Genomic DNA, 23948 nt, shown 5'->3' on the forward strand with positions numbered 1-23948 from the left:
CCAGCTCTCCCTTGATCTCTGTCTTTCAGAAGCTTGTGGCTGTGTTGCAGCCTCTTATATCTATTTTAAGAGAGGAAGAGAAGAAATTGTTGGATAAAGTCGTTATTTTTTGGGGGGGTTTTTTGGTGCACAAAAAGTATTCTCATCACTTCATAACATTAAAGTTGAACCATAGTCACATGGACTATTTTAATGTCTTTCCTTCCTTTCTGGGCCTTCAAAGTGTTAATTAAATCACTGTCAATGGAGCCCCTCCTGAGCCATCGGATTTCATCAAAAGTGAGTGAGTGAGTTCCTGGAGAGTAAGTCCCTAGGTGGCGTAGTTGACACAAAACAATTATATTCTTTTGAATTATTCCTTTAGATTAAATTGACTCTTTCTTGTTGGCAACTGTTTGGTCACACATGTTATTGTGAGTTCTTCTGGTTTTTAAAAATAATAGTCTGTCTTTTCCTGAGTACCTGGCTGTGATGGGATGAGTGAAGTTTCTGACCTCTCAGTGACTTTAGGTAAGGTGATTTGTTATTGATATCTGTTCATATTTTGGTTGTTTGCTGTTCAGTTAAAAATGAAGGACAAGGTAAATATTCTACATGAGGACCTACAATGGACCTAAATAGCCATCTTACAGTGTGTGAAGACAAGATAAAGCAGAGTTGAGATAAAAACTAATTCACAAGATATCATCATAAAATATCTTGTCTGATTCTGAAATGTTGCCATAGCATGTAGGTACTACACAATCAACAATTCAACCAGCTCACTATAACTTGTTTTCATCACTTTTATTAATCATATGCATTGTGAATTGAATAGTCATGTTCTCAAGAGACCTGGCAAAAAAAAACAGATTTTTGGGGGGTTGTTCTAATTTGGGATGATATTGGTAATCATTTTGCACAGGATAAAGAATAAACATTACAATATTAAGTATTAGAGTGTTCAAACATCTTTATCCGAGCTGAACTATGAGGTGATGCACTTCAGCAGCTTCATTCACAGTGAAAGGAGTACTCGGCCTCTGACTGATCACCTGAAGGAAAAGAAAGATGTTCACATTTCATACCACATTGGAAACCTGTAAATCTGAATAAACAATGTGCATCGCATGATCAAAACATTCAACGCTGGCATATTAAATCTTACTTTTTTGGTAGTAATCGTACACTTTGACCACAGCTGGCTTAAGATTCTTCACTGGAAGAATCTGTTTCATTTGTATCTGGTAATTCATTGGAAAATTTTGTGGGATCTGCAGGAGGAAAGAAACACATTAGTCATGGACATTATGGATAAAAGGTTTATGGATCGACCTAATTATTTAAAATAATATGAATGTTGCTGTTCTCTCACCTCCTTCAAATACACAATGACATGATCATCTTTAGAATCGACCCGTTCCACAAGTGGTACATATATTCCGGAAGAACCAAGCTGTGGGGAAAAGTGCTGGTTAATTTTTAAATAGAGAATTCTAGAAACTTTACACATTCTGTGATGAATCACTCAAACACACCATTGATGTATCAGCTGTGAATCCAGATAAGAGTTTAATATCCACAATGACCATGTTAGTCCTTTCCTGTAGACCATCGTATCTGGAAAAGAGCAAATGAAAAGGTTTGGTTCTTAAATGCCTCATATAAATTTATAAATAAGCGAGAACAAAAGCCAGTATAATCAACAAGACTCGGGCGAAGATTTCATCACTCAGTCATAATGTGTCAATAAGAATAAAAAAAATCTTGTTCTCTTACGAGAGGTTCTCTCGTATTGCGTAAGTTGCTTACGCATCGGAAAGTCTTCTTTCTTCGAGATCTGAAGCCAAAAAATTATCCTTAATTTTGTATTCATTGTCAACGCAGTGCGGCAGCCGGCAGACCTAGGCAGGCTGTATAAGCGTGCTCATTGGCTGCTCGGCGGCAACTGCTTAAAGGAACACTCCGACTTTTTGGGACTTTAGCTTATTCACAGTATCCCCCAGAGTTAGATAAGTCCATACATACCTTTTTCATTTCTGTGCGTTCTGTAAGTGTTATTTGACGCACCCACCGCTAGCCTAGCTTAGCACAAAGACTGGATGTAAATGGATAATGGTAGCATACTAATCCCAATAAGTGACAAAATAATGCAAACATTTTCCTATTTACATGTTGTGATCTGTATAGTCACAGCGTGTACAAATAACAAGGCTATATGAGACAGAGACCATTTTTAATCGTATAAATACTGGGAACTATATTCTCACTAGGCGTAGGAGCACAGCTAACGTTACTTGGGCGGAGTGATTAGCGCCGCACACGAGACGCCCTGTTGATGGTTCCGTAAACAAAACAAACGTGACTAACTAGCTAGACGTGACTCGTGATCATGGCTGACTTTGAGGAATTGTCAGAGGAATTTTACTGTGTATGAAACCAAGATCCCGAACCATATAGTTTTGAGCCAGAATACACAGACGAGGAGTTACAAACTTTGGAAGCTGTAAGACAAGATGCCGAACAGATTGATGTCGAAGGGAGAATCAGAACGAACACGGACTGGTGGTGTAAATGTGGAACATGCCAACCTATGCCGACAGAAACCTAATGCCTTTGTTGTAATGAATGGGACCGGGTATTGCCATCAATGTCAAGGCTTGATGACAATCAAAATATTTGCGTCACTACCACGGAAGATTTCTCTGCCCTAATACAGTTGTCTGCCCTTTCTCTGCCCTAATGCAGTTGTAGTTTTTTCCCCCATTGTGACAAGATCAACTGGAAGAAACGCCCCATGCCGAGTGAACCTAATGGTCAGCTGTCCACCAAGTAAGTGATTTTGTTATAATGATCATTCATAGTTCAATGAAATTGTAGTATAGCCATTGCATATAGTGTGGTCATGACAACACAATAATAACAATAAAGGGGATACACGGAGCCCCTATTCACGTAATAATGTCACTACTAAGGTTACATTACAGCATGGCACTGTTACAGTATGGCTAATGTTAGTCATCTCAAAACATAACGGAACACTTACCGCAGCAACAGGTGATCCAATTTGTCCTGTCTTTATTATCGATGGGATGGCTGTATCCTTTAGCACACGTTTCATGGTCCGTGTGGCAACTTGCATTTTTTCAAAATAGTCGTCTATAGTAAAATGTTCAGAGCAAACGAAATACTTCGTGATGCTGTTTACAGGTGTGTGTGGATCTATACCCAGAACAAGTAGCCATCGATTCATCAGGTCAGTGTTTTTGGTTGGAATTTTATGAAACATCATAGTATTACCTGGTCTCCCCTGTTTATTGTCGCAGCTCTTTACAATACAGCGAACACCCATGATTGTAAACTATAAATTTACTATCTAGTAATTGCTGACTCTATTACTCCAACTCTGAGCGAACTCTCTGCTACTCACCACAGGGCGTCTCGTGTGCTGCGCTAATCACTCCGCCCAAGTAGCCACTCCGCCCAAGTAGCTGTGCTCCTACGCCTCGTGAGAATATAGTTCCCAGTATTTATACGATTAAAAATGGTCTCTGTCTCATATAGCCTTGTTATTTGTACACGCTGTGACTATACAGATCACAACATGTAAATAGGAAAATGTTTGCATTATTTTGTCACTTATTGGGATTAGTATGCTACCATTATCCATTTACATCCAGTCTTTGTGCTAAGCTAGGCTAGCGGTGGGTGCGTCAAATAACACTTACAGAACGCACAGAAATGAAAAAGGTATGTATGGACTTATCTAACTCTGGGGGATACTGTGAATAAGCTAAAGTCCCAAAAAGTCGGAGTGTTCCTTTAAGCCTATCAGTGAGCACTCTGAAACGTGGCCACCAATGAGGGCGCTTCGCGCCCTCCACACCCTTCTAACCATCAGAATGGGTGTGGCCAGCGTGTATATAACCAGTGCTCAGAGGCTAAAAAATCTGATTTTCTTGTCTTCAGCGAAGCTCTTCGCATCGCTGGATCTTGAGAGCCGCCGCCGTTGAAACCAGCGACCAGCAAGCCTAGGACAGCGCCTGGAGAAGCCGGCCGCCTTCGCCGCCTTCAGCCTTCCGTGCCTGCTACGCTATCCGGCGTCATATCCTTTTACTGCTGTGTGTTCGCCTACTGCGACACACTTTTCTCTCTATCTAAAAGAGCACGGGGCGTTTTTCTCAAAATGCCCCGTTTTTCCTGCGGCTCGTGCCGCGCTCCGCTCAGCAACGGAGACCGCCACCTCATTTGCGCTCTCTGCCTGGGCCGCGAGCACGCCGCCACCGCACTCTCCACGGGCGGCTGCCCTGAGTGCGAGGAACTTTCAATGTCGACCCTGCGGGCTCGACTTGAAGTTTTCGACCAGGATGTCGCTCCGCCTGTCCCTGCTGGGCCGCGCAAAAAGAAGCGCCGCTCACAGCGACCGCCGGAGACCGACGAGGCGTCTCTATGGCCATACTGCAGATCCTCCAAGCTAACCTCCTCCGTGATCTGGATGAGAAGGGCTCGGAGTCTGCTTCAATCACGGATTTGAGGAGCGCGACGGATCTCTCCCTTCGCGCCACGAAATCCGCTGCCCAGGCCATTGGACGGTGCATGGCCTCTCTGACTGTCGCAGAGAGGCATCTCTGGCTCACGCTCGCGGATATGAGGGAGTCTGAGCGCGCGGTGTTCCTTAACGCCCCCCTCTCCCCCACCGGCCTGTTCGGCCCAGCGGTAAACGGGATCGTGGACCGCTTTTCGGAGGTTCAGAAGACCACACAGGCTATGAATTTGTTTCTGCCTCGGCGCTCCAGGCCTGCTGCACGCCGTCCTCGTGACCAGCCTGCGCAAACCTCTGCCCAGCGCCCAGCTCGACCTCCGTCCTCGCAGCGACGACAGGGCGGCCGCCCTCGCTCTCGCTCGACCAGCCGCGTCAGGCCGCCTCCTCCCCGGGGACCCCGGCAGAGGATCGCGGTGAAGCCTGAGCCTGCAAAAACCTCCTAGCCCGAGGAAAGAAGCGACGATCGTGTCCCGCCGCGGCCGGACCATCGTCAAAGCTTCGCGCTCTGTCAGTCCCCGTTGCTACGGTTACTGCAGACCCTCATCGCCCTGTTCGAGGGCAAACCGGTTTTTGGCCTGTGGTCAGACCAGGAAAAATGCCTCCACATAAACTGTTTGGAGATGATAGCGGTCGAGAACGCGCTCAAGCGCTTCCTCCCATTCATACAGGATCACCATGTGCTAGTCCGCTCGGACAACATGTCCGTGGTATCCTATGTGAACCGACAGGGCGGTGTCAGATCCAGGAATCTGTGCAAGCTGACAGAACGCCTTCTTGTGTGGGCTTACCGCTCGTTGCGCTCGCTGAGAGCCGCGCACGTGCCGGGCCACTTGAATATCGGTCCAGACAGACTGTCCAGGGACAACATTCCCCCGGGAGAATGGTCCCTGCACCCCCAGACAGTCCAGTTTCTCTGGCGCCTATTCGGCAGAGCGGACCGACCTCTTTGCGTCGGAAGACAATGCTCACTGCCCGAGATTCTTCTCGAAAAGCGAGGACGCGCTGTCCCAGACATGGCCCAGCCTCCCGCTGTATGCTTTTCCTCCGATCTCCCTGTTGCCACAGGTCATTTCGAGGATCAGGGAAACGCACCACTCAGTGCTTCTTATAGCCCCGCGCTGGGAGAACCAGACTTGGTACCCAGAGCTAGTGAGGCTGTCGCGCTCATCCCCATGGCCGATCCCGGTGAGAAAGGATCTCCTCTCCCAAGCCGGTGGATCGATCTGGCATCCCCATCCAGAGCGCTGGTCTCTGCATGCATGGGTGATCAACGGATACCCGTTGACCTGCCAGAAGGGGTCGTGAACACGATCACACAATCTAGAGCTCCCTCTACGAGACGGCTCTACGCATCTAAATGGTCAGTGTTTTCTAAATGGTGCGCTACTAAGAGCTTGGATCCACGCGCATGCGGGGTCCCGCGGGTGCTTTCCTTCCTACAAGAGCTGTTGGAAAAGGGCAGGTCCCCTTCCACGCTCAAAGTATATGTGGCGGCTATTGCAGCGTTCGCTGAGACGACGCTCGGCCGGGCAATAGGAAGGAACGAGCTCATTATCCGCTTCCTCAGAGGAGCTAGACGGATGAATCCCCCGCGGCCCCCCTTGGTTCCCATTTGGGATCTGTCCTTGGTCCTGGAGGCCCTGAAGGCTTTTCCCTTTGAACCGCTCGAATCCGTGGATTTAAAGTACTTGTCGCTTAAAACCGTTTTTCTGATAGCCCTGTCTTCAGTTAAACGTGTGGGGGATTTGCACGCGCTATCTGTTAGCCCTGCATGTCTTGAGTTCGGACCGAACGACTCGAAAGTCATTCTCAAGCCGAGACACGGTTACATCGCCAAAGCGATTGGAACCCCTTTTAGGGCACAAGTCATTTCCCTTTCGGCTCTGCCAGCATCCGATAATGGGGACAGTGATAACCTCCTATGCCCTGTCCGGGCGCTGAGAGTTTACATCACGCGCTCCGCCGCTTTCAGGCGTTCAGAGCAGCTCTTTGTTTCCTTCGGCGGACGCACCAAGGGTCTCGCCGCCTCAAAACAGAGCCTGTCCAGGTGGATAGTGGACGCGATTGCAGCAGCTTATGCCTCCAAACACCTGCAGTGCCCTCTGGGTATCAGAGCCCACTCTACTAGAGGCATGGCCTCTTCGTGGGCCTGGTCCAGCAGAATTTCTATCCACGATATTTGTATGGCGGCGGGCTGGACCTCCCCATCGACATTCGTGAGGTTTTATAACCTGGAAGTTCCCGCCTTACAGGCAAAATTACTGTCAGTGTAACTGACATATATGCTCTGCCCAGCCTCTCATGTGCAGACTATGTTTTCATGCTGACGATATGTCTGGTGTGGTACTTGGGGTGAAGTGTTTTATACTCAGACCGGCTGGACCGCTCTGTTTCTCATTCCCCTTTACGCGCTGCTTTCCGGTGTTGGCCCGCGCTGCCGGCCGCCCGTATTCCACTCTGTGGCGCGGGGGTCTATTCTCTTCATGAAAGACCGACTATGTCGCTCTTTTCTTACCCTAATAAGTGCATGTGTACTGTATGGGCTCGCTCTGCCGGCCCTACCATTTTGCACTGTTATACGCTTATAGACCGGCCGCGCCGCTCTATTTATATGTACTGAGTTATGTGCTTGTACTGTGTTGGCCCGTCTCTCCGACCGGCCACCTATTCTAGCATACGTACTGTGTGGGCTCGCTCTGCCGGCCCTACTAATTTGCACTGTTATACGCTTATAGATCGGCCGCGCCGCTCTATTTCTTATATTGTGTGAAGTGCTTTGTACTGTGTTGGCCCGTCTCTCCGACCGGCCACCTATTCCAGCAGAATGTTTTTCCCCGGTCTCCCTGGGATTCATGGGCTGGATGCTCGGCGCACACGGCGTTGACAAAGGGTTCCCGATGCGTAAGCAACTTACGCAATACGAGAGAACCTCTCGTAAGAGAACGTACTCGGTTACCTAATGTAACCTCGGTTCTCTCTAGAAGAGGGAACGAGTATTGCGTAACCTGCCGTGTCGCGCCACGAGCTTTTGCGCTTCTGACTGCGAAAACCAGATTTTTTAGCCTCTGAGCACTGGTTATATACACGCTGGCCACACCCATTCTGACGGTTAGAAGGGTGTGGAGGGCGCGAAGCGCCCTCATTGGTGGCCACGTTTCAGAGTGCTCACTGATAGGCTTAAGCAGTTGCCGCCGAGCAGCCAATGAGCAAGCTTATACAGCCTGCCTAGGTCTGCCGGCTGCCGCACTGCGTTGACAATGAATACAAAATTAAGGATAATTTTTTGGCTTCAGATCTCGAAGAAAGAAGACTTTCCGATGCGTAAGCAACTTACGCAATACTCGTTCCCTCTTCTAGAGAGAACCGAGGTTACATTAGGTAACCGAGTACGTTTCTCAACTTAGTGTTGCAGTTTTAAATACTGATATATGCCATTTCAGTTTTTATGATATTCAGTAAAGATTTATTTGTTAGTAAATCTTAAGTCATAATCATGTTCAAGTCTTTTGACTTGAACTGAATACAGATTTTCTTACTTGACAGTGAAGTTCAAAATGAAATTTTGTCCCAATGTTTTGCAATCTCCCTCAATCTTAGCGTCAATGCTCAATGTTTTAGCTTCAGTAGGAGTGGGAATGTTGTAGAACTGAGCTATCTGAGAGAGTCAACACAAACAAAAATAAATGAATAAACCATTTCACAGCAGAATAACCACAATGCCAAGAGAGAAAGAGAGAGTGAGTAAATGAAGCTGAACGCACTACAGACCTGCACAGACACACAGGTTGAGCCCTTCACTTCAATGCTGTATTTGGCTGGAACGGTCTGCAGCTGCTTCTCCTGGTACAGTAACTTGTTGTCCTGATTGACATCGAAGTGGTGAGTGTCTCCTGCTGACTGTACAGTCACTGTGCTGGAGCCGTCAGAGCTGAACACTTTGGTGGCGTACAAAGACAGAGCCTGAAGAGCCACCACTGTGTCCTGGGAAATAAATGTGTTCAGTAATATCACTTTTACTCATTCACACCGCTAATAATGTGTTTGATTGGAGTAGTTTGAGTAACCTGTGTGGAGGAGAATCCTCCATAGGCATTCTGCTGCTTCACAAGCCAGCTGACAATCCTGTTAGCATAGCCCAGATCAGCTGTAGTGACTGAATCTGCAGAGAGAACAGCTAGCAGCACATATGAGCTGATCTCCACTGCCAGAGAATCAGAGTCATCAGCAGATGCAGACTGAGACCAGTGGAGATGAGACCCTTGAGGACAAAAGACACACGCATAACTCAATGAGCATGACAAAAAAAAATCAAAAATATTCCAGTCATAAAAGACAACAGAAATCATCAGAAACAAACCTCTTACCGTCTGAAAGAGCAACATCCTCCAGTTTCTTGAAAAGCTGCTGTCGAGTGTCCGTGTCATTAGCCAGACTGAAAGTGTAGGCGAGCAGAGCAGTGGTGTAAATGTTTTTGACATCCTCAATGACGGACCTCAAGCATGACAAACCTTTACTGACGACAGGATCCTGTGACAAAAACAGAGAAACAGACACTGTGAGTGTCATTTTTCTATGAGTTTATACTGTGTTTCCTGAAGATGAACTTACTGTGACTGGAGTTTCCAGTTCAAGCAATGATGCAGTAATGTAGGCAGTCATGGTCACATTATCTTTCACTCCACCCTGGAATATTTGAGAAATGAAGGATAAATAAAGCAACACACTCAAACTATTAAAGGAAAGTTCAACTAGACAAACTTTGATGTTGGCTTGAGAACGTCTAAATGTTTTAAAAAAGCTTAAACTTTTACAGGTCTAAGATTCCAGGTTTTCTAGATAGTTACTAGACCATTTCTAGGTATTGTGTTATATATAGAGAGAGAGATAGAGAGATATAGATAGACAGAAGTTGACAGACCTTCATTCTGTTGTTGAACAGTCTTCCCTGTTGGATAAAACAGCCGTCTGAATCCCGTCTACTTATTAACCAATTCTTTGCACCCTGAATAATTTCTGGATCAATAAATATGTATTTCTGTGCTCTGCCAAAAGACCTCAGGACAAAGGCAGTCAACCTGGTGGTGTGGAAGATATAATAAAAAAAAAATGTCATCAGGTGTTTCATCCATCATAAATTTCAAAACAAATTATTTGAACTAAGAGACACATTCTTAAATGTGTTTTTTTTTTTTTTTTTTTTTTTTTTTTTTTTTTTTTTACTATTCTTTTGGGTTTATTATTGTAGATTACCTTGATATTATTTCTGTTTAACAAAAGTAATAGTGAAAATATATTTACCATGTATTTCCATCACCATAACCAAATGTGCTGTATGATCCATCAGAATGCTTGTAGTTCATTTGTCTCTGATATCCTGTTTGGTGTGATAATGGTTAACACTTCAACAGTTTGATTCCATGTGTCTGATTATTCAACTTTACTGAATGAAATTCAGGTGTGTTGAAAAATGTATAATTTGGCAGTATTTTCTCAGTATTTTCTTGACATGATTTATGTCTCTCACCGCTCTTCAGGAAGCCTGTGGCTCTCTCTCGGATGGCTGAGGTGAGCTGCTCTGTGTTCTCCAGATACTGCAGAATGTAAATATTGGGAGAAAGAACAGCCATGTTTTGCTCTCCACAGCCGTACGGCATCCGTAATAATCCGTGAAGATTCCTTAGTGCACGACCCAATATGTCTCCTATAAACCATACACAAATAAAACTCACTACATTTTATAAGTTCAAAACCCAATCTCCTCATATATGCTTGTATTTGTAAATGTTACCAATGACTGAAACAGAGGATCTGGCTGATCCCTCTATCACATCTTTAGGGAGAGTCAGAGCCACTTCCTCTGAGAGACTGTCACCTACTGTATGAAACAGACAGACAGAAACGCATCAACAGAGTAATGCAATAATATTAACATTCTAATAGCATCTGTGAAGTCCCAATAATAATATATAATCGCAAGCAGAAATTACTGTGTTTCAAGCACTTTGGAAAAGGGAAGAAAATAGCCACAATTTCAAAATGTGGTACAGCTGAACAACTAAACTACATTATGAAAGGCTGACAAATTTCAGCTTTCTCAATTACAATGTCAGAGACATATGAAAATATTTTGGTTACTGTATATTTTAGCTCCCTCTGTTGGTCCTCAAATTTGGTGTAGCCTAAAAATGTCCGCAATGCAATGTGTACTAATTTTCATGAAGTTAGAGTTTGTCTTTATAAGATAAAGAGCCAATAAGTCTTTTATATGCCAAACATATTGACAACCAAAATTCTTTGAGCAACTTTTTGTCAGTTGAAAAAGCTTCACTGCTTGATCCCCGGAAAAAAAAAAACTGAACAAAAGCAAAAGGGTTCCAGCATTATTGGTGCTTATACACCAAAATATATAAAATATTTGCAGACTAACCCTTTGGACACAATAACCAGCTTTGAGTCTCTGTCTTTTCAGTTCCTTCCGCCTGCAGCATAAAATAAACACATCAACACATCATTTTGACATAAGCAGCATTAGGATAAAGGGTAAATGACATCTAAGAGACAGTTGACGAGCGCTGACCTGTACAAGCAGACTTCGTGTGACTGTGTCAATGCGTCCTCTCTCTGGGACGCTCACAATCTCATTGTCACACACAGTCTGGGACACCTCTGCCTCTGCACTGACTGTAATATTCAAGACTCCTACAACACAAGACATGTACGTGAAGATACAACAGACACAAACACAGAGAAACAATGAGTCATACTGGAAAACTCACCAAGAACAGAAGGAGTGAGGATCCATTTAAAGGTTTTTCTTCCATCAGCACATAGACAGGATGAATACTGATCATCAGAGGAGGCTTTGAGAGTGTAGTCTGAGGACGGAGCTGGAGTCACTTTAACCTGTCAATCAACCACACATGATTAGAGGCATATTTGATATGATTTGATTAGACTGAGTCTGAAATCTCACCATGATGCACTTGGACAGATAACTGAAGACAGTGGCCTTCAGCTCAAAGATCTCCCCACGGATGATGGAGTAAGGCAGAGAGAGCTCCAGGAAGAAGGGCTGGAAAACTGTCAGCTGAGCAGGAGGAGCGAGACCCAGACCTTCAGAGGACAGACAGAAGACCTCCGTCTCCCAAGAGGTGATGGTGTCAGGAACCGTGACAGGAACCTGAGCTGATCCAGAGTCCCTGCGGAGGAATTACAACAATTTGCATATTTGATTCTGACTCTGCCATTTTTCCTGTATTAAATAACAACATACAGCACACAAATGATAAAATAACTGGATTCAAAATCTGCAAAGCAGGCAAGGTATTTTCTGTCCTGTGGGTGTGAGGGGAGATGATGTATTAAAGATAAGTAATAAGATAAACATGTTAATTGTGCTGATTACATTTCACATACCCCACTTCAGCAAGTTCCCAGATCCACGTTTCTGGAAAGACGGTCCGAATCGTCACTGCTGGAGAATGTCTGTCATTTGAATCATAATTAAGTTGTGAAGACATCACTGCCACTGGAACATGATTATAACGATACATCACTGTAAAAAAAAGTTATGTTTTGTAGTGAGCAGAAAAGCACTAAGTGAACAGAAAATGGATGGCAGATCATAATTTTAATACACATTATTTTATTTTCATATACAGATATATTTTAGTGTTGTCAGAGTTTTCTAGTTTCAGTTTATTTAGTTTTCATTTTAGTTTTAGTATTTTATGGCTCCCAAAGTTAATGCGTTCATTTTATTTTCCAAAAGTTATAAGTTTTATAATTGATTTGTTGTAACAGTCAAAGTCAAAGTTAACTAATGACCCCAGAAAAACTGTATTTTCCTACTACATCACTATAATTGTGGAATTGTACGAATTGTGTGAGTTTCACAATTTCACAAATTGAACATATATTTTTAATATATTTAATAACAAGCACCTACATATTAAAACATTACAGCTTGGATTGTGATAACAGTACATGTACCTATATCATGGTATCGGTGATACGTCAAGCCTCTGTATGACAGACACTGAGGCACTCGCACAACCAAATTTGTTGCCATCTTCAATCCCACTCTCTGTCAAATGGCAATGAACCACAATACAAATAATGAAAATACAAATTACTTTTAATTGTCAGTATAATCAAGAGAACATTTTTATGCATTTACTTGCACATGTGCAGTATATACTCTCCCAATCATTATCTAGTGCACTGCCACACATATAATCCACCTGTTACCTTTAAGGATTCATAGACGTTGTCTGTCGGCACAGCTCGACGGGGTCTCACATGCAGACACTCCCGCTCGTCTTCAACAGTATAAGGATAATCTGACCCCGACTGCACTGGCAGCAAGTTGAAGACCTGTGACGGGACCACATTCACACACTATCAGTATGATTTCTAAATAATTTATGTATTTTCAACAAAACTTTAATTCCATTTTGGTGAGAAAAGAATACAGAATCATGTTAAATCTCCTGAGATCAGGATTTTAGCTTAAACACTGATGGATCTTTAATGTAAAATTACAAATATGTGTGTCACATGTGTGTCATCACGAGTAGTGTGTCATAAACACTATAATATAGTGTTTTTAAATAACATATTAGGGTGTTTTCTATATGTTCTATGCTGTGTTGAAACTTGCTGAAACTTGTCTTTTGTGAGAGTGTACAAAATATCTTGTGTTCTAGGAGATTACAGCCTGGCCTCCAAGGTCATGGGATGGAGAGCGTAAATATGATGGGGAAGTGAGAGATGGTGTCTTCTCACTGAGGAGTGCATTGTTCTGTATGTCAGACAACCTTCTTGCTGCATGAATAAAGTTTTAAAAGACAAATTCCTGGTTTGAATTTCATTTTGGCCTCACCCAAGTAATTTTTCCTCGACAGATCATAGCAGTAATAACTAAAGTCTGTTATCACTAAATTTCCACTGTAGATTCCCATTATGAAGACACATTTGATCAATACTTAATCTTAAAGCAGCTACACCTTGTCAGCATCCAGACGTTCTCCTGACTTCAGGATCAGGACGCTCTGATCTACAGCACTGAGGCCACACAGTGAACCAGGCTGAGCTGAGAGCTGGAGAGTGTTTTTCTCACCAGGAACCGCTTTAGCAGGAGAAAACTGCAGAGACACCTGTGAAATACAGTGAATAGAATTTAATTTAGTAATACAGTAAGTAATACAGTAAAGAGGCTCATTTCTAAAGCTACAATGCATACCTTGTTTTTGAAACACTTTTCAATGTCGAAATTTTTGCTACTAGCAACAACATTTTCACTGGGCAGAACACAGTATGCCAGAATCTGCAGTACAGGAGCCAGATCTGAACCAACAGACAGTTTGAACGACATTGTGCCACTTGCTCCATTAGAAGACTTCACTTCAATCTTCTCATATCCATGATGGACGATCACTCCTCTGGACAAGACCTGAAACAGACAGATGACACTCAAATAACAAACTGACTAGTGCAGCCAAATAATACTGTTAAACAAAAACATCTCTGTAATAATATAAATACTGCCGATGTTCTCACCATATAGACAATGTCCGTTTTGAAGTCTTCAACAGTCTCTCCAATAAAATAATACTTGATGGTGGCTGTAAACTCAGAGTCACACTTTAATGGTTGCTCAGTATTCTCTATAATCAATTCACTTAGTGTTGGGGTGTATGGAGTGGCAGGCTGGAAGAGCTGAACTGGTTGTATACCCACAGAGATGTAAGGCTTGTTGTGGCTATAATAACGGCCCTCTTGAGAAACACTTGCCTGATAACAAAGAATCAGAAATAACTCATGCAACTGAACTCTTCAGGGAACACAAAATAAATAAATAAATAAATAAAAAAAACTCTCTTACAATCAGATTAATATCACTTTCAGGACGACTGGACGTATTAAAAGAGAAGCTGGCCAGTCCATCGCTGTCTGTAGTGAGATTTAGGAGCAGTTTTGGGGACCAAGTGTTACCCTCCATAAGATAAACCTCTTTGTTTTGAATTGGTGCACCTTTGAAGTTTGAGAGTTTGATCTGTTGAAAATAAGATTTTACAGAAATGCATTAAGGAATAATTCCATATATAATTAATGGTGTTAAACTGAGACAAACTGATTTTAGATTTACTTTTCCTTCTATAACTGATCCATGTTCATATGTTTTGGGCAGCTCAGTAAATGTGGCTTTACCAATTTCATAAGTGAGAGTTACAGATTCAGATTTTGTCATGGTGATCTCTGTAAACAGTAAAAACACCAAAATAAATATTCTTTAAAATAAAATTAAAGTAAAACATAAAAAATTAGAAATTCAAGAAATGTAAGTAACAGGATCTGACCAAATCCTGCAGCTCACCTGTTCCTTCTTCTGTAACCATTGCCTCAACACGAAAAGAATTCTCCAGCCTATCCTTTAGTGTGGCGTTGAAAAAGACTGATGTTTCTAAGGTATGGATGGCACAGCCTGTCTTTTTTATCTAATTATAATGAATGAACGCAAACATAGCATTTTAACTAAAGAGTGGTTTAACTGGATAAATGGAGGAAAGTAAAGATGCAATTACTTGAACTGTTTCTCAACTTACATACCTCAATGGTTTCCTCTAAACACACTGGATTGATGTGATGGCTCTGGTAGGACAATCTATTACGGCACACTTTCACCCATGATTTACCAGGTACAGGCTGTCCATAAGTGTATCTGTGAAAAAGGTACAAGCAACTGATCTATGACCCAAGGTTGAGTTAAGCAACTAATATATTAGGATGGGGGTTACAGTAAATAAATGACAACAAAGTTAAAAAGAAAACAATTATCAATTAAATCAAAGTAACTTAATTGTGCCAAGATTGGAAGAACACACTGCTCTCTTAATGCAGGAAATAAAATAAACCACTTACTTTCCGCAAACCTCAATTATCAGTTCCTCTTCTTCAACACTCACTTCATTTGGGCTTTTTACAGTAACTTCAAACTTAGGCAAAACTAGAAGTCAGAAGGCAGACATTAGAGTTCCCTTTCAAAAGATACTCTATGCTGCGCTGAGCGCTATGGGAAAACATCTTTGTTTGACCGGTTGTAAACACATGTGGCAAATACGCCAAGAATTTGGCTTAAATTAGGTGAGCTTTCAGGTTCCATCCTTCCCTTTCTCTTGTTCTTTCACTAGATCGTGAGGTCCTCGAGCCCGTTTTTGGAGGATGCTCCAGCGCTTCTTCAGACCAGGCTGAGGACGTGAGTTCTCTTGGGGAAATGGATATCGGGTGCACTGCCTCTGAACGCTCCTCTAGTGATGACAGATCATACAATGAGCTACTCGAGGTAGTTACTCATGCCGTGGACAGTCTTCAAATAGACTGGCCACAGAAACAAGAGACACCAAGACGATCAAAGTTAGATGACATATTTCTTTTTTTATCATAGAATTTTTATTGTTGCAAACTGCATTTTTATATTTTATACCACCCCACCCACCATAAACAACCCTATCCAGCCCCAACAAAGCAATCCCCAATCTGATAAACAGGACATCTGAAGATCAAAAAAATAAAATAAAAAAAAATTACATATGTGCATACATTAATGTATATCTACATACAAGCAAAGATACATGCAAAATTGAGATGGTATTAGTAGACGACAGATTTCTGTCAGGTGGCCAAGGGGAGGCATCAGATAGACAGTCCTTCCCCTTCTTTCAAGGTCTCCATGATGAACTATCAAGGCCATGGAATAAAATATATTCTTCCTGTGTCTTTGTGCCTGCGACATTGGTTTATTAGGCCAACGTCTATTATTTTCATATAAAAATTCTGCCACAACACAGGGAGTACCTGAGTTTCGCTTTCGGGGGCGAAGCTAACCAATTCTGAGTTCTTGCATTCGGCCTAGCCTTGTCACCCCGCATTAACACAAAATACATGGATGCAGCACTGGCTCCTTTGTGACTACAGGGCATCCGCATTTTAAATTACATAGACGACTGGCTGATACTAGCCCAGTCTTAAAGGGGTCATATAATGGTACATGCACTTTTACAAGTTGATTGTACTGAAATGTGTGTTGGCAGTGCCTGTACACAACCATCATAAAATGATAAAAATCCATCCAGTGTTTTTTTTTTTAAATCTCCTTATATGTTTTCCATATATGTCTCAAATCAAGCCGTTCGACCTAGTGACGTCACACGGTCGGACGCCCCTCCCACGATTGTTGATTGACAGCAGTGTTTCAACACAGACCCGCCTTCGCTCGTGAGCGAGCTGTCTGTCATCATAGTCCGCGCGTCATTGTTGATACGCTGGAGCACTGTCTATGAGCAGAATGGCGTCTAAGCGATTGTGGTGTTCTGTTCTTGGGTGTAATAAGGAACACAGCAGTCATTTTGATGTTCCTAAATCCGAACCGCTGTATTTAATACTTAAATATTCCCCACGATCAACGTCAATGCTTTCATGTTTGCGCGAATCATTTCACACACCAGACTGCTTTACAAAGGAGGGTCAGTATAAAACTGGTTTTGCTAAGAAGCTGCTCCTGAAAAAAGGATCGGTACCAACTATTCGTGTTCCTGCTGCACCTCCAGAAGAAGAAGTGAGTGTAACGTTTTATTAACTTTTATATTAATATTTATATTAATCTTTGCAAATCGCTAGCACGCTTCACGATGAATGCGTCTGTTTACACTCAGGGTACATTACGGCATGTTTTCTATGTACAACGTTCTCAATATAATTCATAATCCCACGTTTATAATGAACAACGTGTTATGGTTACTGTGTTATTATTACAAACGGTGTAAGCACAGAACAGAGGGGCGGGGTGAGCAAAGCTCATTATCATTTAAAGACACATGCACTTAAACGGCGTGCTGAAAACAGAGCTGTTTTTGACCAGGTAAAATGAGTGTTTTCTTACAATACTAATGAGAATTTTTAATTAAAGTATATCACAAACTTTTAATTTAGACCCTAAAGAATCATATTAGCTTGTACAAAAATGGCATTATATGACCCCTTTAAGAGCTTGTGCTACAACATTGAGATATCGTCCTAGCTCATCTTCATACTCTGGGGTTGAGTCTCAATGCCAAGAAAAGCATTCTCTCTCTGGCCCAGAGAACAATGTATTTAGGGGTCGTATGGGTCACCATGCGTACTCGGTCACCATGCGGGCACAGTTGTCTCCCGCACATTTTGAGTCCATCTTAAACACCCTGAGCAATGTCAGGCTAGGTCAGGAAATAACACTCCATAATTTTCAAAGGATTCTCCATCTTATGGCAGCTGCGTACACGGTTATACCTTTGGGCCTTCTGCACAGTTGTGGCTCAGAGCCAGGGGATTTCATCCAAGGGCCAGTCGCCAAAGGTGAATAAGGTTTACGAGCCACAGGCTTTGTACCCTTTCTATAGCCGCGTTTCCACTGTCGGGATAGTGCAAGCCAGGGATTTAAACGGGCCGTGCCGGGCTAAAATCCCCGGGCCTGTAGCACCGAGCCCAAAACACGCTGCATTTCCACTGTCGGGCCAGAAACTCAGCAGCGCTTCATTAAAACACGCCCGTAACACTCTTTGGAACAACATCACACTAACCCATCATTTCACCAACAAATGGATGTTTTATTTATTTAAAAATAAATAAATAAATGCAACCATTTGCTGGCATTTTTGTTGTTTACTTGAATATTTAAAACCCAAGAATCGATGTTTTACCACAGGTTTACAATAAAAAGAGATACATTGATCAAAATTGCACAATAGTCACACAGAAAAAAGAGTGGTTTACCGTTAGGTCTATTTAAAAAAAGAAAGAGGACAGACTTACTTATTCAGTCGCGCCTGTTTCTGTTTATTTGGTAGTTACAGGACATAAGTTAGGCCTACATCACATTTAGAATATTTTCAGTCAGAGAAACAGAGGACGCAAAAAAAGTTGCTTTATTTTATGACAGTCCGGTTCCGGTATAAAGAGACGAGACGTAGGCTATTGACAGATAAAAACATGATTGTGATATGATTTGTCTGATTTCTTCAAGCGTTCATATTTGCTATGTTTACTATGGTAATGGTTAGCGTTCAGTCTTTTGCATCGCGTATAAATATTTTATGCGGTGATCAGAATCGGATCACAAACAGACATGAAAGTGAGTTTTGAGATAAATTATTTTAAAAGTTTTTAATGCTGATGTTAGCTGTGACAGAATCATCATCAGATGTCAAATGTCGAATTTGAACCACTGAATTTGTGGAAGCGAATTTATAAGGTGAAATAAAATGGACTGAAAATTGCCTGTCGTATATTATAGGTTGTATTTTAAACTAAATAAACATTTTGGATGTGAAATCTGAAAGGTATTATTGAATTTTTAAAAATGAAAATGTGTCTGAAATGTTTTGAATTGAAATATTCACAGCTTAAATATTCAACCATGTTGAATTTCAGCCCATAAAAATGCAAGCCCTAAAAATGCAATGCATTAAAATGCAAGCACAGTTAATGCAATGCCTATTTTTTTTCAATTATTTTTTATTTTTTATTTTTTTTAAACGATTTGTCATTATTTTACTTCCATAGTTTACTTAAATGACAGCGCCATATTGCATTGTATTGGTCCACGGAAAGTTGATACTCTATACTGTAATTATGTATATTATAACAATGTATAGTGTAATGCAATGTTATGTATAGTGTGATTTATTTTGATATAACAGTCGTCATGTTATGCTGATTATTTCTTTATTGAGTTGGCTTGAAAAAGATACTTTTATTATTACTTTTATTATTCTGAGACTAAAATTTCTAATTGCTACTCTTCCAAAACTGTTCAAGCTACATCCACCAAACTCAGACTAGAGTCACTAGACGTTCATTCTGTTCTGACTTAGTGTAGGCTACTATATTGTAGCGTTCTCAGACAAGGACGAGACGTTTTTAATAACAAAGGGTGTTTATTAGAGGCTGTTGTCGGCCACAGCCCACGCCATACACACCTGACTTATAAGAGAACCGTACCTGAACCAGCGAGGCACTCAAACTAACTCCTATCTCTCAGGTTCCCCCACAACTCCCCAAGGGGTGGAGCCTTCTTCCATATTCAACTTGAACATCGAATCAATCGAATCACACAAAATTAATAAAGTACAACAGTAACATTAAATGCATCCTTATTTGTAGCAGAACAGCATTTTGAACACGTTACAATATCTTTTCAGACTGATCAGACTTACGGTTTTCCTAAAAATGCTGATCAAAACTCGGAAAAATAGCCTACCATAGACTTTCATTGACGAAATGTTCAGATGAGCCAAGACTATTCAAACTTCAACAGTCTAAATTCAAATTTTGACAGTTGGAGAGGCTCATTAGACTCCATTAGCTGCCATTCTAGGTACTATTTCTAATCCACTGAGACTCATTTAGGATTCTATCTATCATCTATCTATCTATCTATCTATCTATCTATCTTTCTACAAACTACTTTAAACTTCAAGCTTGTAAAAAGTAATTCTATACAATATTTCATTCTATATACTATTTCTAATCCATCGAGACTCATTTAAGATTCCATTCTATCTAATACTTCTAAACTAAAAACCTTCAAACTTTTAAAACTACTTCAAACTTTCTGGCTAGGCTTTTTCATGCCAATTTAAAGTTTGTCTACAAACTTTTTTATCTAGTTTATGTTTTATTGTAGAACCACACACATACCCGCACACAGACCAACGGATTCTCAGTGTTCAATAAACCCCTTTGATTGAATCAGACTGCCCTGATCCATTCCTGTGTTCTGATCGACACACCAAGAGGAAGGCTAGAGATATTAGAACCACCATATAACCGGAGTAGCCAGAGCGAGCTGAGGGATGCTATCAAGAACGGCGCTGTTCTTTTTGCAGAATTACCAGACTTGCGTCCTCGGTAATTGGTTCTCCTGAGTCAAACTTGGCAAGTCTGAACTACCAAGGACGCAAGTCCGAAGTTTGCATACTTGGTATTGAGAAACACCCTATGTCTCATTGGGTGAGAGATGTCATCACACTAGCCTATGAGGCAAGCGGTCAAGCTTTGCCTCTGGGCGTTAGGGCTTATTCTACCAGGGGGATTGCATCCTCCAGGGCTTTAGCAAGAGGTGCCCCGTTGCAGCAAGTATGTGATGTGGCAGGCTGGTCCTCTCCGCACACATTTATTATATTCTATAGTTTGGATGTTCATGTCACTCCAGGCTCACACGTCCTTGAGTCAACATCCCAAACTCATGTCTGAGGCCATTCTCGTGTTTGTGCGCACACACTACACAACTTTGAGGGGTCCAGACACTTCCAGTGCAGCGCAGTTGGCATTCTCATTCCCAGCACTCAGCGCAGCATTGAGAGTAGCTTTTAAAAGGGAGCGTCTCGGGTTACTTGACTGTAACCCTGTTCCCAAAGCAGGAACGAGATGCTGCGCTGCATTGCTGCACTGGGGGCGTGTTCAGGACATTCTTCAGACAGTGACCTGAAAGTGCACCTGTCACACATCTATTTATAGCCTCTGATTTGCGCATTCCAATGATGTCATCAAAGGTTATTAAAGCAAAATTTTCACAACCGGTCAAACAAATATGTTTTCCCATAGCGCTCAGCACATCATCTCGTTACCGCTTTGTCAGGGAACAGGGTTACAGTCAAGTAACCCGTGACATTCCCTTCTAAAAGCTACTACATATTATTGAAATTCTTCCCATGCAACAATGCAAATCATTTGTTTTTATGACTTACCATATTTTTTCACCTCAAAATCACGTGAGATCATCCTGTCACCAATAAAAGCCTTCAGTCTGTACATGCCTTGACGGGCCTCTGGGTTTAATTCATAAGAACGCTGCAAAATCCACCTTGTTGAAGAAACATTTGTCCATTGACCAATCCGGTTACCTTGACTGTCCTGTTTAATACCAGAGACAGGGCAGATATTTAGTTACAGCTACACATATCCTGACTATCAATGAAGAAATGTAAAATTAGCCTACTGAAAATACAATAATTGCAAAAATAGCCTAACAGAATGTCTATAGTGTTAATAAGATTTAAAACTTGTGTAAGTTATGACTGCACAGAAGGTTTTGTGTTCTTACCTCAAGAACCACTGTACTATACTGTAAAAGAGCAAATAGCAATTAAAGATTAAAAGATTTATTAAACGTGTATTCAACAATGCAAGAGAAAACAATGGCAATAAAGATGCAAGGTAAACACATCAGACCTGCTGATCAAGGGGTGCAAAGTTTGTATCCATGGTAACAACTCTGAAGTGCACTGTAAAATAGAAATGTGCATTTAAAAAAAAACAAAATTTTTGACGTCTTCAGCTCTTATGTAAGGGACAATGCTTACAGTCAGTATTTCACTCAAATGCAGGGCTGACTACTGTATTCTGCTGCGGTTTGAACATGTCTTTTAAGCCAAATTAAACTTTTTAAACAGATTAAATTTAGATTTCAAAGCTACTTCAAAGCTACTCATCCTTATCTTCTTTCCTTATCTTTTCTTATGCTCCTCTTTTCTGTTTACAAGTTTGTAAATCCATTGAACTGTTTACTTAATGCTCTTTTACCATCTGTCGGTTTGTGCAACATTTGTAATTTCTGATCATCAGCTCATTGTATGATCATAGCGAGCTTTACTTAATGTATACGTTACATCAGCTGTGATCAGGGTTTAGATGTCAGTGACAGCATTATTTACTGAGCCTTTGAGACATTCAAAGCTCACCTGTCTGTCCTGGAATATATATAGGTTTATCGGTCTGGATAAAGGTCAGAGGATGGTAAGGCCTGAACATGACTTTTCTCTCTTCAGTCATCTTGAAAGTTTCTCCCTGTAGTTCGACCTTCATTTTCTGCACTGATTCTGCTTCGACCAGAGGAGCCTGATGAGAAATAATATACTGCATTTACAACCTGCCATCACAAAAACTAGATGCGTTATGGTGAAATATATATTAAAAAATCATCATGTGTATGTTTTGATGGCTGACCTTGAAGTTAAAGCAGCGGTGAAACTCTTCCACAGCTTTCTCCTGCAGCAGTAAAGTGCTCTGGTTACCATGAACCAGATGAATGGTCATGACAAGGCTTTCATTGGGCTTGAGAAGACTTGCACACAGTTTGGCCTCAGATCCAGACCCGATCACTGAAGGAAATGTCACCATGAAAGATCTGTCCAGAGAAAATGATCATACAACATTGCCTGATTAGTTCGATACAATAAGAAATAAAATGTGACTGAAAAAATTTAAATGGGACTGAAAATCAATACAGATTGTTTGTTTGCTATTGATCATTTATATGAGAAGTGAGAATACAAGAGCAAATCGTGTAATGAAGTCTGGAGAATTAATTTAATGTTTTTTTTCAGAACAGTATTGCCGTTAAAAATACACTGTAATTATTTAAGAATGATCTTACACATGCCTCAAGTTGTCTTTTAAACAGCAAACCTCTACTGTGCAACATAGATCCGTTAAATCAATACAGGAGAAATCATCAAGACCTATCTTACACAATAACTAATGGTATAATAATTTATCACACTTAGAAAGCAAAACACTGCCATCCTCAGCAGAAATTGTTAAAAACTTACGGCCCGGATGTTTGTCCATTGACACAGATCAGGAGGAAAGAGAGCAGAAGGAGCCCTTTCCAACAGCAGCTAATATTCAGAGTCATGATGACAAGCGATCATACAGGTCATGAGATGAACTGGACCGTCTCTTTTAAAGGGACTCTCGTGCTAAAGGAGGTCCTTCAAAACTTTTTTATTGATCATCTGATTAATGATTCAACCATGTAGGCAACGCAGTTCAACAACCTGTGCTAAAATGCAATTTGTTCTTTTGCCCAAAAATTCATTTGTGATGAGTTTGATAAATGATAAATACAATTCAATTCAGTTAATTATGAATGTTCCTGAGTGCATAATTCAGTGTTGAACAACTTAAAGGTTGCATGTTGGTATATTCAAGCATGTAAATCTAAATATTCTAAATAGTAATTTTATCTGCAGTCAAAATGGAAGTTGGGAAGTTCAGTTCTTAGTAGTCAATAATAACATGCAAGAAATCAACTCAAATCTTTAAAGTATATAAGTGTACATGTGATCTGAAAACAAACTCCTATCTTATCTCCTATCCCATCTACAGAGAAATGTAGAGCTACTGACCTTTAACTCTGTGTAGACAAACAGTGGGCCAAGACAACTGATAATTAACATCCAGTGCACATACATGCACCCACCCACTCAAACTGAGAGGGAGAGATACTGTAAGCTGCTGTTTGCATTTGTAAATTCTCTGCCTTCTCAATACGACTAAACTTATGGCTACTGAAAGTCACCTAAAATCTGTTGTGTAATATTAAATA

The 23948-nt window shown here is 41.4% G+C and overlaps 1 protein-coding gene across 2 annotated transcripts; it reads right to left on the reverse strand.

Moving 5' to 3' along the window:
- Positions 1-771: 771 nt before the first annotated feature.
- Positions 772-23324, reverse strand: LOC311090905 (alpha-2-macroglobulin-like). 2 transcript variants are annotated; one of them, XM_084126537.1, is made up of 34 exons: positions 23170-23324; positions 22565-22745; positions 22300-22456; positions 21791-21843; positions 21663-21683; positions 21307-21472; positions 15446-15530; positions 15134-15245; positions 14901-15021; positions 14673-14782; positions 14409-14579; positions 14084-14317; positions 13767-13976; positions 13531-13680; positions 12773-12898; positions 12515-12608; positions 11939-12077; positions 11496-11721; positions 11299-11425; positions 11100-11221; positions 10950-11001; positions 10311-10394; positions 10047-10223; positions 9821-9896; positions 9441-9597; positions 9131-9205; positions 8887-9049; positions 8587-8780; positions 8291-8503; positions 8059-8177; positions 1518-1599; positions 1355-1435; positions 1148-1253; positions 772-1034 (listed from the first exon to the last, which is right to left on the reverse strand). In XM_084126537.1, exons 1-34 carry the CDS (start codon positions 23253-23255, stop codon positions 994-996), a joined length of 4311 nt encoding a protein of 1436 aa, XP_083982663.1. In that variant the 5' UTR covers positions 23256-23324; the 3' UTR covers positions 772-993. The 2 variants fall into 2 exon arrangements, with proteins under 2 accessions (XP_083982663.1, XP_083982662.1); XM_084126536.1 differs by having other exon boundaries at positions 10311-10397.
- Between the last annotated feature and the right edge of the window lie 624 nt (positions 23325-23948).

The sequence above is a fragment of the Abramis brama genome (assembly GCF_963993115.1).
Source record: "Abramis brama genome assembly, chromosome: 10".
Classification (NCBI taxonomy): Eukaryota; Metazoa; Chordata; class Actinopteri; order Cypriniformes; family Leuciscidae; genus Abramis; species Abramis brama.